Source organism: Pristiophorus japonicus, chromosome 15 (assembly GCF_044704955.1).
Source record: "Pristiophorus japonicus isolate sPriJap1 chromosome 15, sPriJap1.hap1, whole genome shotgun sequence".
NCBI classification, from domain to species: Eukaryota; Metazoa; Chordata; class Chondrichthyes; family Pristiophoridae; genus Pristiophorus; species Pristiophorus japonicus.
In genome coordinates, this window is record NC_091991.1 from 16220635 (window position 1) to 16237781 (window position 17147).

The 17147-nt window shown below is 43.5% G+C and overlaps 2 protein-coding genes across 7 annotated transcripts in view; one reads left to right on the top strand and one right to left on the bottom strand.

Moving 5' to 3' along the window:
- LOC139280622 (endogenous retrovirus group PABLB member 1 Env polyprotein-like) overlaps window positions 1–11081 on the top strand; it is a 45009-nt gene extending 33928 nt beyond the window's left edge. The window contains exon 2 of the mRNA XM_070900191.1: window positions 9079–11081. Within this exon, the coding sequence (XP_070756292.1) occupies window positions 9584–10516 (933 nt within the window). The 5' untranslated portion in view covers window positions 9079–9583 and the 3' untranslated portion in view covers window positions 10517–11081. The remainder of the gene's footprint in view (window positions 1–9078) is intronic.
- Window positions 1–17147, bottom strand: part of ppfia2 (PTPRF interacting protein alpha 2) — a 639866-nt gene that overhangs the window by 533040 nt on the left and 89679 nt on the right. The gene's annotated exons all lie outside the window — the stretch shown is intronic.

Genomic DNA, 17147 nt, shown 5'->3' on the forward strand with positions numbered 1-17147 from the left:
AAACAGTGGCGTTACATTAGCTGCTTTCCAATTCGCTGGTACCTCTCCAGAGTCCAGAGAATTTTGGTAGATTATAACAAATGCATCTGCTATAACTTCCGCCATCTCTTTTAATACCCTGGGCTGCATTTCATCAGGACCAGGGGACTTGTCTACCTTGAGCCCCATTAGCCTGTCCAGCACTACCTCCCTAGTGATGGTGATCGTCTCAAGTTCCTCCCTTCCAACATTTCCGTGACCAGCAATTTTTGGCATGGTTTTTGTGTCTTCCACTGTGAAGACCGAAGCAAAATAATTGATTAAGGTCTCAGCCATTTCCACATTTCCCATTATTAAATCCCCCTTCTCATCTTCTAAGGGACCAACATTTACTTTAGTCACTCTTTTCCGTTTTATATATTGGTAAAAGCTTTTACTATCTGTTTTTATGTTTTGCGCAAGTTTACTTTCGTAATCTATCTTTCCTTTCTTTATTGCTTTCTTAGTCATTCTTTGCTGTCGTTTAAAATTTTCCCAATCTTCTAGTTTACCACTAACCTTGGCCACCTTATACGCATTGGTTTTTAATTTGATACTCTCCTTTATTTCCTTGGTTATCCACGGCTGGTTATCCCTTCTCTTACTGCCCTTCTTTTTCACTGGAATATATTTTTGTTGAGCATTATGAAAGAGCTCCTTATAAGTCCTCCACTGTTCCTCAATTGTGCCACCGTTTAGTCTGTGTTCCCAGTCTACTTTAGCTAACTCTGCCCTTATCCCTCTGTAGTGCCCTTTGTTTAAGTATAGTACGCTCGTTTGAGAGACTACTTCCTCACCCTCAATCTGTATTACAAATTCAACCATACTGTGATCACTCATTCCGAGAGGATCTTTTACTAGGAGATCGTATATTATTCCTGTCTCATTACACAGGATCAGATCTAAGATAGCTTGCTCCCTTGTAGGTTCTGTAACATACTGTTCTAAGAAACAATCCCGTATGCATTCTATGAATTCCTCCTCAAGGCTACCCCGTGCGATTTGATTTGACCAATCGATATGTAGGTTAAAATCCCCCATGATTACTGCCGTTCCTTTTTCACATGCCTCTATTATTCCCTTGATTATTGTCCGCCCCACCGTGAAGTTATTATTTGGGGGCCTATAAACTACGCCCACCAGTGACTTTTTCCCCTTACTATCTCTAATCTCCACCCACAATGATTCAACATTTTGTTCATTCGAGCCAGTATCATCTCTCACAACTGCCCTGATATCATCCTTTATTAACAGAGCTACCCCACCTCCTTTCCTTTCTTGTCTATCCTTCCGAATTGTCAGATACCCCTGTATGTTTAATTCCCAGTCTTGGCCACCCTGCAACCATGTTTCTGTAATGGCCACCAAATCATACCCATTTGTTATGATTTGTGCCGTCAACTCATTTACTTTATTTCGAATGCTCGTTGGCCACGAAGTATTTTTTGCTCCACAAAAGTTTCCCAATCATCTCCTTCCGAAAATGTCTTCAGGATGCCCACTGTTCTCTGCATCTTTGGGTTCGCTATCTGTATCTCGTCGCCAGTTGCAGTGTATAGAGAAAGAGTCAGACTGAACACTGTGAGCTCAAAGTAAAGTATGACCTTGGTCTTTTATTGCAGGTCTCCAGAGTGCCTCTCCAACCTGTGAAGCCTCTTTATATACCTGTGCTCCCAAGGGATTATGGGATCCCTTGGGACTCCAGGGGATGAGCCCTCTGATGGCTGTACAGAGTAAATGCAAGTATACATATATAACAGTGAGGACAACCCTAATTTCAAAAATGTATCATCCATCATTTGCAGTGACTACATTTCAAAATTACTTAATTGGAATTGAAGAGCTTTGGGACATTGAGGTTGTACAAGGTTCTATATAAATGCAAGTTCTTTCTTTCTTCGTATATCAATTGGATGGTAAAAAGTTTTAAAACGCAGAAGTTGAAAGATATCCAAAAGACCTTTTGTCACTATCTTCAATCAAATGTCAAATGTGAGGTTTGGTTATATAACAGGACTGCCTGGAACAAGATAAAAAAGAAGTTGCTACTTCACATTGGCATCCAATTTTCTAGTAGAATATTACACTTCAAATGGGCTCAGATCAAATCACGCCTGCTGATGCAGAGTACCTGCTGTCAGAAGGAGCTAACAGTCCCAGTTTGAAGATTTGTTAAAGCATTAGCCAAATAACAAAAACATTTTGGTAAACTAATACGGGGCAGCTATGCTTTTTATCTTTGTGGGTCGCATAGATAAATACTATAGAGCTTCAGGGCCATATATAAAGTTTAAATCCACATTCATTTGCATATATTGTAAGTTGCTTATGTTAACAGATCTTTCTGATCTGATTTAGAATTTATCCACCTGTAGCGTTAAAGACAGATTTTTTTAAATCTCCAATCCCATAAAATTCAACAAGACAAATCAGCAAATAAGAAATAAAAGCGTAAATAGGACTGAGTTGCCTGAGCTTCAAGCCAAGGTTGCCAGTACTTGGTGCTGCATGTGGCCTAAGATTCACAGCTTGTATATGCTTGATCTCCTGAAGCATTGCAAATTGAAGGTTCTGATGTTGTGGCAAGCTGAGGGGAAAAGGATGGGCCTGCTGAATAGGGGCAGGTTTCCATTGAGAGAATATGAAAAGATTTGTGAGCAATCGTGATGTAAGTAAGATGCTTTTTGATTGGTTTCTGGGAAAGAAAAATAATAAGCCTGATATTCCTGGAGACCTACTCCACCAGTGCAAGAGTGGCAGACCGGGACTCCAGGTCACACATGCAGTAGGCTGCAGTCACAGATTGCAGGGTTGGGATTATTTATGTGGTCTAATCCACCAGTGCCCTCAAAGGAACTTCAGCAGCACCACCCTGATCTACCTTGTAAGGTGGAACGGCTGTCAGCCACTCCGCCTGAGATGACCTGAGGCTCTTCTGTGTTGAAGAAAAAGATGGCTGCACAGGTTACCAATGAGGGGAGCTATTATGCCTGCTTAAAAAAAAGTTAAGTGAGCCTCTCTAGTATCAATTGCTGGGATTTTGCATCCTTGTACTAGTGGGCTCATTTCTTGGTGGCAAAAATTCTGCCAGAAGTCCACCATTAATATTAAATGACCCCTTACCAAGGGATATGGATTGGGGTTGGAACTGATCCTGAGATTGAAGGTGGAGTTCCACCCTGCCAGAACTCTGCCCTAAAAAGAAGAATCCTGGCAGCAGTCTCAAAAGAGATTTCCAAATGAAGCTAGGAGGCTCCAAAATAAAGAGCAAAACAAATTGACTAAAGTTAAGTTATGATGATCTATCTAACAGCACAATGAAACACAGCAATTCACCTTTAAGATCCCTACATCAGCTTTCATCAGCCGCTGGTCTAAGTTACATCTGTTGTATGGTGGCATATGTTAGATCCTAGGGTGTAAATTTCGGACTTGTGGTGCTGTGCAGCACCCCATCCCCTTGCAACAACATGATCTCTGAATAGTGGTCTCATTAAGAGGTCTGCTAGTGTGAATGTTTAAAAATGTACAGAGACATTGAAGTTGAGAACGTGGGAATTGTATAGGGACAGTATAAGCTAACAAAGAATTCATAGAGGAATAGCCATGACATCTCAGATTCGAGACTGCGAAATGTTACAACACTAACACATATTGAAACAAAACCCACAGCTTGCAGAAAAACCTCAAGGTCTTATTAAATCATGTTATTAACCTGAAACATTAACAGAAGGTCTTTGTTTAAAATCAGACCATACTTAGGTCAGCTTATGAGTGTACAAAGGGAAAGAGGGATCAAAAGAGATAGGCTGAACTAGCCCTATCTTGTTATCTTTTGCCGAAAATGTATAACCATCGTCCCTTTACAATGTAACGTCACTTTGTCCATAGGAAGTGGGTGTGTTCGAACAGACTTGCATTCCTTCTGTCTGATAAGGTCCCCGATCGGGATTTGCTTTTTAAATAAAAGCTTGCTTTGTTTAAAGCACAAACTGTAATGGTTTCAGTAATTTTGCTGAACCAGATTGAGGTAAAAGAATCCAGAAATCAACATTTGGTGTCAGAAGTGGGATCTCAACGGACGACTGCCGAAAACTTGCTAATTAAGAGCCAGACTAGCCTTGGACGAGACGAGGGGAAAGTGGCCACTGGAGTGAGTATGATTTAAATACTGCTCCAGTTTCCCCCGGTTTCAAAAGTCTGAGGAAAGTTTAGCCACTCGCTGGTTCTCAGGTAGTGTCTGAACGAGATCCAGGACAATCTGGTGAATACCTTTCAAACTTAGAATAGGGATAGAGATAGGGAAATTGCGCGGTGACGCAAACCAAGCGGCGACTTGGAAAGATAGGTTAGACTAGGTAAGTCTTGCGCGGTGACGCAAACCAAGCGGCGACTTGGAAAGATAGCTTCGAAGTAGATCTGTGCGGCGACACGGAAAGTAGGGATAGTTAGAGCTAGATAGGGATAGATGATCAATCATGGATCCAAAAATTAATAGGAAAGAAAAGAGACTTGTGAACGTTTTGTTTTAAATGAGAAATGCTTGTGTGATTTTTACTGTGTAAAAAAAAAAGCTGGGGAGTTGTGGTTTGTTTTTGCTCCACCCACTTTTTCAAACAGAATGAAAGTTTTTTTTTAACCCTTCGTAGTGTTGTCCTGTATGTGGGAAGTTTAAGTGTGTGAACCTTATTGAATTACGTATATTCGGATGATAAGTTACGGAGCCAGGAAATGCACAAAGGATAGGTTTGTTGAGTAAAAAAAAAAAGAAAAAAATACATGGTCCCGGTGGTTTTAAAAAAAAGGATTTGACATGCTCACTTACTTGTCGAAAGAAAACATTCAAAGAAGGCACAGCAAAACAACTGAGATGGATTCAAAAGGATTCAAAAAAATATATTATATTAAATAACACGACCTTGAGGCTGGAACAATTGAGATAACGAAAAGCAGTCCACAGCCTACATGCCAGCCTTCTCTCTAGTTATGGAAAAGACAAAAAAAAAGTAACGTACTAAATAGGTGCTGAAAGAAAAAAAAATGTTCTGAGATTTTAAATTATGAGAAAAATTCCACTGCAGTCTTTTAAAAAAAAAATCACTCCTGTCGAGTTGGCAGAAAAACTCCATTAAATTAGGGCTTTCATTGACCGAAGGAGGACATATTAAAAACTGTAGACGTCTTAAAGAAAGAGTGCACGCACGAGAAACGTACTCAGAGTTCCACTGGGACCTCTGAGAAATGTATCGATAGACGACTTAGTTAAAATGGTTGGCTTTGCGTTGACCGAGGCTGATGACGAAATTGAATTTCAGTAAACAAGTGTGTGGTCTCGTTTTAAATCAATTTAAAAAATATATATATATATCTTTGGCAAGTACTTGAATAAGAAGTTAAAAAATGCTGCCTTTCCTGATGAAAAGATTTTTTTTTTTCAGATGGTTACATGAAGTCACGTAATGACATCAGGTCTTCTTACAAACCTGTAAAGGAGTTAACCCTTTCCATTGACAGCCGTTTCATACTGAACATTATCAATTTGGATTTCTTAATAGAAAAAAGACTCACCTAACAGAGGAATGGTGCGATAGTCAGAATAAAAATAAAAACAGAACTAGCTTATGTAATAATACTTGCCTGATACAATAAAGAAATAGATAAACAAAACAAATTGAAGAGTTAAAAGGCTAAGATAAATAAGCTGAAAGGGATCCACAAACCTAACTTAACCCTGACCTCCGATTTCACGGAGTGACCTCGACATGCATGGATATAATGCAGAATCAAGGGACCTGTGGGCCCTGGTAAAGCAAACCCTGAGCCCAACTGAGCATGCCCGATTTCTAACTCACCTAGGACGTGCTACTCATGATGCATTGGTGGTTGCTCACCCTAACGATGTCCAGGATCGCCTAAACACTATCTTTAATGCTCTCACCACGACCCTTCAGAAGCCCATCAGTAAGGAGCCGCCTCGGGTGGAAGGACCAAAACCTGACCCAAGGGGATACCAGATGGAACCACAGTATTGCGTGCAGGGTTGGGTGGATAAACAGGGATACGGTTATATCAAACACCCAAATGGCCCGGGCCCTGCTAATTACGGACCGCCCTACTGTCCCCAGCCTGGTATGGGAAGAGGTCGGGGCTGGGAAAGACGAGATGGATGCTTTATTTGTGGGCAAGAAGGACATTGGAATAGAAATTGTCCCTCCCGTCAGCACGAAAAAGGAAGAGGAGGAAGAGAAGGGGGGAAGAGGACGGGGATCTTACACTAACTTCTCCCAGAACAACCCCTTTGGCCAACCGTCCCCTGATTCGTATTGACTACGCAGCTTGATCGTGCAGGGACCCTCCCCGGATGACGAACCGATGATATTGTTAACAATTCGGAATGAGTGGCAACCCTTCTTGATAGATACGGGAGCCTTCATGTCTTCTGTACAATCAAAGCTTAAACTCCCCGCCTTCACTGAAACACAGGGACTGTCAGGATTCCTGGGACAAGTCTCTACATTCCCGGTGTCAGAACCGGTTAAAATGGGTTACCAGGAAGAATCGGTGGAACATCGATTTGTTATCACAACCAATCTGGACTGTAACTTGATGGCTAGAGACCTCCTCTGCAAATTCCAGTTGCATTTGGAGTGTGGAGATGATGGGATTATTGTAAAACAGGGAACCCTTAAGCGGCAGTATTATACCACTAGAACCGCTCAGTGGTGGTCTCTGGACCTGCCGCAGGCACCCTATCACGTGACCCTAGCATACGATCCCAGTAGAAAGAATCAGGGCCTGCAAAACTTTTATCAGGATCACAAAGGGGAAGTGAAGGAAATTCTATTAAGGGCTAGAGTGACTGGACCGGAAGGGAAGGCAGATTTTGTGGAAATGGACAGCCCCCAACGGTGGCACCACATATTACTCGTGAAGTATTACCTCCCCACCACGCTAAAGATTTGGGAGTTATGGTGCGCCAGGCTATAGGCGAGGCTGACCCTACCAGCCGGGATGTGCAAATTGTAAAACATGGCCGAACAGTCCAATTCCACGGGGACCCCGAGAAGGTCTTAACAACTCTGCAGCATCATACTGGCTCTGACATACCTGACTATGTGGATCCTCATGTGTGGGCAGAGGACCCCTCCCAAGTGGGTTATATTCCCATTGATCCGATTGAGATCCCAGTGCAGGGCAATGTGGACTGGCCCTTATCCGACAGTACCCACTGAAATCACAGGCAATACCGAGTATCCACCGAGCTTTGGAGGCTAGCCGAGCCGAACCAATTTGCCAGTTTCCAGTCCCTAGCACGGCTAAACAAATGCGACAGTGGTTGGGGATGATCAATTACTGCAGATCCTGGATCCCTAATGTTGCCCTGATGACTAAGCACCTCACCCCGTATACAAATAAGTAAGGCAGCTTTGAAATAGAAACCGCAGACGTCCAAGCCTTTAAGGAACTAAAGACAGCCCTGCTGCAAGCTCCGGCTTTGGGCCGGCCCCTCAATGGCCGGCCCTTTCAACTGTATTGTACAATTCTGAAAGACTGTGCTACCGTTGTCTTAACACCACTCACTCCGTAGCTGCCCTCCTGAGCCAACTGCAGACTCAACACCTTACCATGGCCAGGCAAAGCAGATACGAGATCTACTTACTAAACAATCCTAAGCTGACCTCTCGGTACTGTACTGCCATTAATCCGGCCTGTTTTCTTACTGAGCCGCCCCAAGATGAGGAAGAACCCAGTCGTGAGGTACACGAATCTCAGGATACGCCATAGTAAAACAGGAGAATCAGGTCTTGGAATCTGCCGCTTTTGAAACCGCCTATTCTGCCCAACAAGCTGAACTATTCGCCCTCACCCGAGCCTGTATCTTGGCCAAAGATCTCAAAGTCAATATCTATACCGACTCTAGGTATGCCTTTTGGGGTGGTCCATGATTTCGGACAATTATGGAAAAATAGGGGATTCCTAACCTCACAGGGGAATGAGATATCCCATAAGCAACTAGTATCTGATTTGTTGCAAGCCCTCATGCTCCCCAAGCACATTGCCATTGTTAAATGTACCGCCCACACCACCGGAAAATCCCCGGTTGATATAGGGAACCACTGTGCTGACAAAGAGGCTAAACAGGCCTCTCGTGACCAACAGATGGTAGTGCCCAAAATGATGAGTCAGACTAAAAATCCTGCGAAGGATAAGTTAGCCTCGGAAAAACCAATGCCAACCATCCAAGATGTTATAAAAGCACAGGAGGACGCTCCTGAAAAAGATAAACTGTTGTGGAAATATTATGGATGTACTTATGACAATGTTTCTAAACTCTGGACCACTCCCACGGAACAGACTTGCATGTCTGACGAGTTGGCTCTATGGGTTATTGACTGTATGCATTTTGCTACTCATTGTGGAGCAAGAACCACGAGTGATACACTTTTGGCTACTTAGTGGCACCCTAGACTCCAGGCGCTCGCCCAGAACATCAGTAGTCGTTGCCTGGTTTGCTAGCAACATAATCCAGGGAAGGGAGTCCCCTGTGATTGGGGTAAAACGCCCCTACCGAAGGTCCCTTTGAGACATTTCAGTTGGACTACATTGAGTTGCAAAAAGTTCAGTGTTACAAATATGTGTTAGTAATAGTAGATGTGTTTAGCAGATGGATTGAAGCCTACCCTACCCTGGACAATAAGGCTCAAACTGTTGTTAAGGTGTTAATGAGGGAAATTGTTCCCAGATATGGTATCTCAGCTCGACTGATGACCACCTATGTTCTTTCTCTGACTCAGGCTCTGCGACTAGCTCACAACCAGGTTCAAGATGCTCACCTCGACTTCCCAGTTTTACCCGAATTGTCCCTCGTGGCACCAGGGAAGTATTGATTCGGAAGGGATTAGAGCCACAATGGGAGAGGCCTTTTCAGGTGTTACTCATTACCCCCACTGCAGCCAAGGTTGAGGGGAAAAGTGCCTGGGTTCACCTGCACCACTGCAAGCTCACCACCCTCTAACGAACCTATTTTACTGGTTATTCTAACTCCTGTTTCTGTTCCAGACTTCCTCTTCTCCATAGCTGAACAAGGCCGTTGGCATCCTAAATGGAACGTGGACCAGTTTGAACTTTTACCCGTCGTGATAGACAGCCAGCTACACCGACGGTGATCTGAGAAGAGAGACGGGAAAACTGAACTCTTTTAATAAGCAAAATAATTGGACTATTTATCTGAATCCTGAGCCATAAGATGAAACTGTGTCTGTATGCCACAGTCTGTATAATAGTATAATAATGTGCAAAATGGGAACTTTTCTAGATGCTGGGTGTGTTCACATTCCCTATACATTTCCCTATACATTCCAAAGGGGGAATTCCTTTGCACCCCGTTCCACTGACCCTAATTGAGACTGTCAGATGGATTCAGAGCCAGACTGTCAGATGGATTCAGAGCCAAACTATCACGAGAGGAGGGGGGGGCCAATACAAATATGAGAGAGGAAAGGTGGGTCAAAAGAGGGATCACAGAGATCAGGAGTAGTATCATACCGTTACCACATGAACGACCATGGGGAGGTCACCAAGTGAGAGTGCTGGAGATCCCATTAGTCAGACATTCCAGGGATGGTACCAACCAACCTACAACCGTGAAAAGGAACCCCCATTCATAGCCCTGACCAATACCTCAGGGATGGGGAGGCCAACCGGGGACATATGTCTAACCCGAAATGACACCAGTAACAAGGGACATATCGTAGGGTACAGCAATTGCCCACACAGTCTCAACCTCACCACAGGTGCACGAGTCACCATCCACTCTCACGATCCAAATCCTTGGTTGCCTAGGCGATGGACAGGGTTCTGCTATCTGGGATATGTGGTGCCATTTGTGCGGCAAGTACGTACCCTGGCGGAAGCACATGCCTCCAGCCGATACAAGCGAGCCATCACCCCCACCGACAAGTTCTTTGGGGTCTTAATGTTCCCAATCGGGATAAGACGTCTCATGGACGAAGTACAGAACCTAGAGACGATATTGGAACAGATAGCTAACAATACTGCTGAAGCTCTGGAGGGCATCACAGCTGAAATAGTAGCAATAAGAACCGTAGCATTACAAAACCGAATGGCCCTCAATTACCTGTTAGCTGAGAAAGGGGGAACGTGTGCCCTGATAGGATCTAAATGTTGCACTTACATTCCTGATAGTTCAGAAAACATAACCAATCTCGCTGATCACATAAGAAGGGAGGTGAAGAAGTTATCCACACCAGCAGAAGGATCTAGCTGGTTTGATTGGCTATCAGATGGATCTTGGAGATCCTATCTAATTGTTGGTTGCCTTAACCTTTGTTGTAAAGTAATGATGGCAAGGTTAGCAAACCCTCTTGTGGTCAAGGGCTCCCGAGTTATGATCCAACGAACTAAAGAACTACTCGACACTAACAACATGATTCAGGAAATAGAGTGTGAACGGATGAATGCGATACTCCTAGAATGATCCTAAGCGTTATCATGGAATGATAAAAGGGGGGGAAATGTGAATGTTTAAAAATGTATAGAGACATTGAAGTTGAGAATGTGGGAATTGTATAGGGACAGTATAAGCTAACAAAGAATTCATGGAGGAATAGCCATGACATCTCAGACTCGAGACTGCGAAATGTTACAACACTAACACATTGAAACAAAACCCACAGCTTGCAGAAAAACCTCAAGGTCTTATTAAATCATGTTATTAACCTGAAACATTAACAGAAGGTCTTTGTTTAAAATCAGACCATACTTAGGTCGGCTTATGAGTGGACAAAGGGAAAGAGGGATCAAAAGAGATAGGCAGAGCTAGGATGTCACTCTAGCCCTATCTTGTTATCTTTTGCCGAAAATGTATAACCGTCGTCCCTTTACAATGTAACGTCACTTTGTCCGTAGGACGTGGGTGCGTTCGAACAGACTTGCATTCCTTCTGTCTGATAAGGTCCCCGATCGGGATTTGCTTTTTAAATAAAAGCTTGCTTTGTTTAAAGCACAAACGGTATTCGTTTCAGTAATTTTGCTGAACCAGATTGAGGTAAAAGAATCCAGAAATCAACACTAGTATCTTAATATGATTTCTGGAATTCCAAGATGTGGTTGTATACATGAAAGTAGAAAGCCTAACAACTACATTTTGCCCACAAACAAAACAATAATTAAAATTTTGGCAATAATTAAAATTTCATCCTATAAGGTATGCTAAAATTCAACATTGACAGTAACAGAATATTGACATAGGAGTATATAAATCGTAGAAAGAAATTTGGACATTAGAATCCCATGATGCAACACGGGGGAAAAAAAGAGGATACTTTACTTTATTATGTAACATTTATGCTATGTTATGAGTGATGGTCACTAGTTTTCAGACTTTTTCAACAAATGTTGACAAATTCAAAAAACAAGTGCATTACGGCAGAACTCCACCTGCCACTTCATCCCTGCTACAACCCCATCTCGGCTCGGAATTTGCAGTTGTAATGAGGGCAAAACTGTCAGCATTCGCCGTCATTACTCTGTCGAACTGACAGCAATTTCGAGAGTCTGCACATGTATGGTTGAGAAAGAAGTGTTAGCATGTGTATATGGGGTTAAGAAAATGCACCAATACCTATTAGGTCTCCTGTTCTTGCTCAAAACCGACCACAAACCACTTACCTAATTGCTCTCAGAAAGCAAAGGTATCAACATCAATGCTTCGTCCCGCATCCAAAGATGGGCACTAACATTGTCTGCGTATGACTATGTAATCCGCCACAGACCAGGCACTGAGAACTGCGCTGATGCCCTCAGTCGGCTACCATTACCCACCACCGAGGTGGAAATAGCGCAACCCGCAGACTTGCTTCTGGTAATGGATGCTTTTGAGAGCGAGGGGTCACCCGTCACGGCTCGCCAGATCAGGACCTGGACTAGCCAAGACCCTGTGCTATCACTAGTAAAAAGCTGCATCCTTAATGGGAGCTGGTCAGCGGTTCCCGGGGAAATGCAAGATGAAATTAAGCCGTTCCACCGTCGTAAAAATGAATTGTCCATCCAATCGGATTGTGTCCCATGGGGGAATCGCGTGGTTTTGTCAAAAAAAGGCAGGGAAACGTTAACGTGACCTACACAGTACCCACCCAGGCATAGTCATGATGAAAGCTATCGCCAGGTCGCACGTTTGGTGGCCCGGCATTGACTCCAAATTGGAGTCATGCGTACACCAATGCAACACTTGCTCACAGTTGAGCAGCACACCCAAGGAGGCCCCCACTGAGCCTGTGGTCATGAACCTCCAAACCGTGGTCCAGGGTTCACGTAGATTTTGCTGGCCCTTTTCTAGGAAAGATGTTTCTAGTAGCAGTGGACACTTACTCCAAATGGATTGAATGTATAATAATATCATGTCCGTCCAATGCCAACAATTGAAAGCCTCAGGGCCATGTTCGCCACCCATGGTTTGCCCGACGTCCTTGTTAGTGACAATAGAGTGTTTCACCAGCTTGGAATTCAACGAGTTCATGACCCGCAGTGGCATTAAGCATGTCAGGTCTGCCCCATTTAAGCCCGCATCCAATGGCCAAGTGGAACGGGCAGTCCAAACCATCAAGCAGAGCTTGAAACGCGTAATGGACGGCTCCTTCCAGACCCGGTTATCTCGGGTCCTGCTCAGCTTCCGGACGTGCCCCCACTCTCTCACCGGGGTTCCCCCTGCAGAATTGTTAAAAACAGGCTCTCCTTCGTCCACCCAGATCTCAATGATCACGTAGAAACCCGGCGGCACCGGCATAAGGTGTACCACGATCGCACAGCTGTATCGCGTGAGGTTAATGATCCTGTGTTTGTTCTCAATTACGGTCATGGTCCGAAAATGAATTGCTGGCACTGTTTTAGCCAAGGAGGGGAATAAAGTGTTTGTTGTTAAACTGTTGAATGGTCAAACGTGCAGAAAGCATTTGGATCAGAGCAAACTGCGATTCACTGACAACTAAGAACAGTTTGGAGAAGACTTTACCATCTATGGTCCACCAACACACACCAAACCAGCAATCGACCTCGCTGTCAACCACGAGGATGAACCCACTATGTCCGACAGTCTAATCAGACCAGTCGCACTGCCATGCAGCAATGATCCGACCAACTCACCCATGCCAGGACTTCAACTCAGGCGGTCGACCCGGGAACGCAGAGCGCCAGATCGCCTCAACCTGTAAATAACTTGTACATAAGGCTTTGGGGGGGGGGGGAAGTGATTTATGTATGCAAACCTCACCAATGGTAAGACTTGCCACCAGGGGGCACACCTGTGGGAGACCTAAGGGTCACCTATGCACCTTGGGCAAGCAGGTATAAAAGGCAATCCACCATGCTGCTTCTTCACTTTGGAGTTGCATTAAAGAGACCAAGGTCACAATGGTTTGAGCTTACAACATAGTCTTGTGGAGTTATTCTGAACACAATAGAATTGACATGAACTTCCACTCTTTATACACTATTCATGCTGTAAAAAACATTTTAAAAAATTAAGCCTTGCTGAATGAGGTGTAACTGAAACGTACTAAGTCATAATTATTGCTGAATAACCTCTCTGGCCCTGAAAAAACTAATGTTATATTTGTGGAGTGTCAAATTTTTCCGTTATGATAAAAATCCTACACTTTTAAAATAATTTTAAAAATTACATTTATTTATGATATTTCAGCTTCTATCTTAAGCTCATGTGTGTGTCCCAATCTTTATTTCGCTCTCTGTAAAATGATTAAAAAGTGAAGGACAATTAGTGCTTTTTAATTCCTGGTTTGCTCTGTGAGAATTCTTCAAAATGATTGCCTGCTTAGCCTGCTTGATGATATCACTGTTGCTGGATGCTGGAAATCCCCTATAGGTGATGCCGGAATGAAATTAATGTTGGGAAAGGTGAAGTCCACACCACATCGACGCCATCACTTTACTGCTGACTGCAAAATCTGGGCCATTATGTACGTTGCCTATGCCAATAGCAGCGCCATGGGGGCATAAATCCTGCAGAGCTACGAGAATTCAGAGTGACTCATTGCCATTGTTCCCTCTAATTTTTGTTTTAGGTGCGCAGACCCCTTAAATTTGGTGCATGATATCTTTTCCAGCAGAACAACTGGTGAGCACCCTACGCAGGACCTTCCAATCGCAGTGTGGCCGCAGGTTGGTTAGGTGGAAAGGAAAGAACTTGCATTTATGTAGCATCTTTAACAACCTTAAGACATCCCATAGCACTTTGCAGCCAATGAAGTAATTTAGAATTGTAGTCACTGTTGTAATGTAGGGAAATGCAGCAGCCAATTTGCGCACAGCATGGTCCCACAAACAGCAATGAAACTATGATCAGGCAATGTGTTTTAGTGGTGTTGTTTGAGGGTGAAATATTGGCCAGGGCATCTGACTTCCAAACCGAAGAAGAATTCCTCTGTTCTTCAAATAGTGCCATGGGATATTTTACTCCCACCTCAGAGGGCAGATAGGCCTCAGTTTAACATCTCGTCCGAGTTAGCCAAGTTTTGATTGGTGAGGGGAGAGCGGGGGGAGGGTGGTGGGAGGGGAAAGAGAAAAATAATCAGCAGAATTAAAGCTTTGCAAATATCTTTTCTTCTTGCTGGTAGGTTCAGATTCAAACGATTACCATTTGACTGGCATCAATTATAGTTTGCATTTCTCTTCGTGGGGCCCACATAAGGTCTTGTATGGAAGACATACATACCACTTGCATTGCTCACGTTTCAAGTGGGATTTCTGGAGAAGCTCATGAACGCTCTTCCAAACATGTTACCTGAGAGGTTCACAAGGCTTATTCCTGAGATGAAGGGGTTGTCATATGAAGAATGATTGAGCAGGGTGGGCCTATACTCATTGGAGTTTAGAAGATTTAGAGGTGATCTTATTGAAACGTATAAGATTCTGAGGGGGCTTGACAGGGTAGATGCAGTGAGGATGATTCCCCTCATGGGGGAATCTAGAACTAGGGGGCATAGTTTCAGAATAAGGGGTAGCCCATTTAAAACGGAAATGAGGAGGAATTTCTTCTCTCACAGAGGGTCGTGAATCTTTGGAATTATCTACCTCAGAGAGCTGTGGAGGCTGGGTCATTGAATGTATTTAAAGTGGAGATAAACTGATTTTTGAAAGATAAGGGAATCAAGGGTTATGGGGAGTGGGCAGGGAAGTGGAGTTGAAGCCAGGATCAGATCAGCCATGATCGTATTGAATGGCAGAGCAGGCTCGAGGGGCCAAATGGCCTACTCCTGTTCTATCTCTTATGTTTAATTAAAATTTAGCTTTGGAAAGTGAGTGCAAGCAGCACTTTCTCTGGCAGCTATCAAGAGGCAGAAACCCATTGCAGACAAGTTTATCCCTAATTTCTGGCCCCTCTGTTCCCAAGATGTCTGACTTCTACCCGAAGAAGTAGTAAAAGTTCTACCCTTTAGACAATCTTTGCCATCACTTTTGCACAATTCAATAATTAATTATTTAAACAAGAAAACTTTAGTAAAACTAGTCAATAATAAACATTTCCTAAATATTGAATAATAACTCTAATTAGGACATGGTATTAACTAACATGAAGTATAATACCACCTGGTGGAAATTCAACAGAATTACATCAGTGTAAATATTAGAATTGATAAATAATCTATTTTCTTCAACAGCCGTTGAAAGTATATACTTATAATAATAAGTAACAATCCAGTATCATCTATGAGGAAAGAGGTGCCCGAGGAAAGAGGACCAAGTCGCATGGTCCAGGCACACTCATGGTGCAGGCCTGTCCTCTGCAAAGAGTACTGGACCATAATTTGTTGTCAAAATAACAGTGAGGCTAATGTCGCTTACCATTATTTATGCACACATGCTACAACAACTTCATGCGAGGACAGATGTGTGGTTGAACACAGAAATCCAAACGTTGACATCCTAGATGTGCAGCTCTGCCATTAGCTTGCAAAAACAGCATCTCACTGTCTGCCTCACCATTGAAATGCATTTAACGTCATGGAATTGCTCTATTTGCATGGTAGATACGAACTAAACTCACCACAGGACATCTAAGTATCGTCTTAACAACGTGTTAAGTGTTAATTACTGCCAAACAACCTCTCTGGCACTGAAAATTAACTATTACAAGTGTGCAGTCTCATTCCTTCAAGTTTTAATTGTCATTGGAAATTTTAAAATAAAATGTAAATTTTTTTTTACTTTTCCTTTCTATTTCTTTTTTGTTCTCTCTTTTAATTTAATCTTTATTACCCTCTCATGGGGCCAAAAACTGGCCAGGAGTTGCTCCGTTTTTTTTTTTGAGCAACTTGACTTTTCTGGAGTATCTTAACAATCCCCATTTTGCACATTCAATTTGCACCAGTGTAAGTGAGTTAGTTAGGTTTTTTTTAAGTTTAGTTTTGTTTTATTCCAAAAGGGAACGTTACAAGCCACCTATGTCAGTTTTGGCCATTTAAGCACTTTGGACAGCTAATAGTTGCTCCAAACTAACTTAGGCCAGCGTATGTGGCCACACAGAAAACCCTTGCGGAGAGTTAAGAAATCAGCATAGGTAGCCAGAGGTAGGGGCAGGAAGGGAAGCGGAGGGGATCTTACATAGCACTAAACAAGGCACAACAACATTCAAGAAGCATAAAAACTATCAAGAAGAAATAAAAAATAAAACTTAAGTCCTACCTTCTTAACTCGGGCCTGGGAAGACAGCGGGCCACTCGGCCGGGGATAGTTGCAGGCAGGATGACTGGGCAGGAGAGCACAGAGAACTGACTCTCTCTCTGACTGTCTCTCACTCTGTGACTATTCCAGCGATCTGACTCTCACTCTCTGACTATTTCCAGCGATCTGACTCTCTCTGACTATTCCAACAGCCAGCCCGGCACGCATCGTGAGGCCATTTGGCCAGGGATAGGGACAGGACGCATCGGGTCCCGCACTGCAGCACGGCTGGGGGCAGGAGCTACTGCGCATGCGCGAAACCTCCAGTGCGCATGCGTTGAGTTGCCGGCACTGTTTTTCATGCAGGTGCCTAGCTCCGCCCCCTAATGGACAGACCATGCCACGCCAAGACATGGGAGAGGCCACAGAGC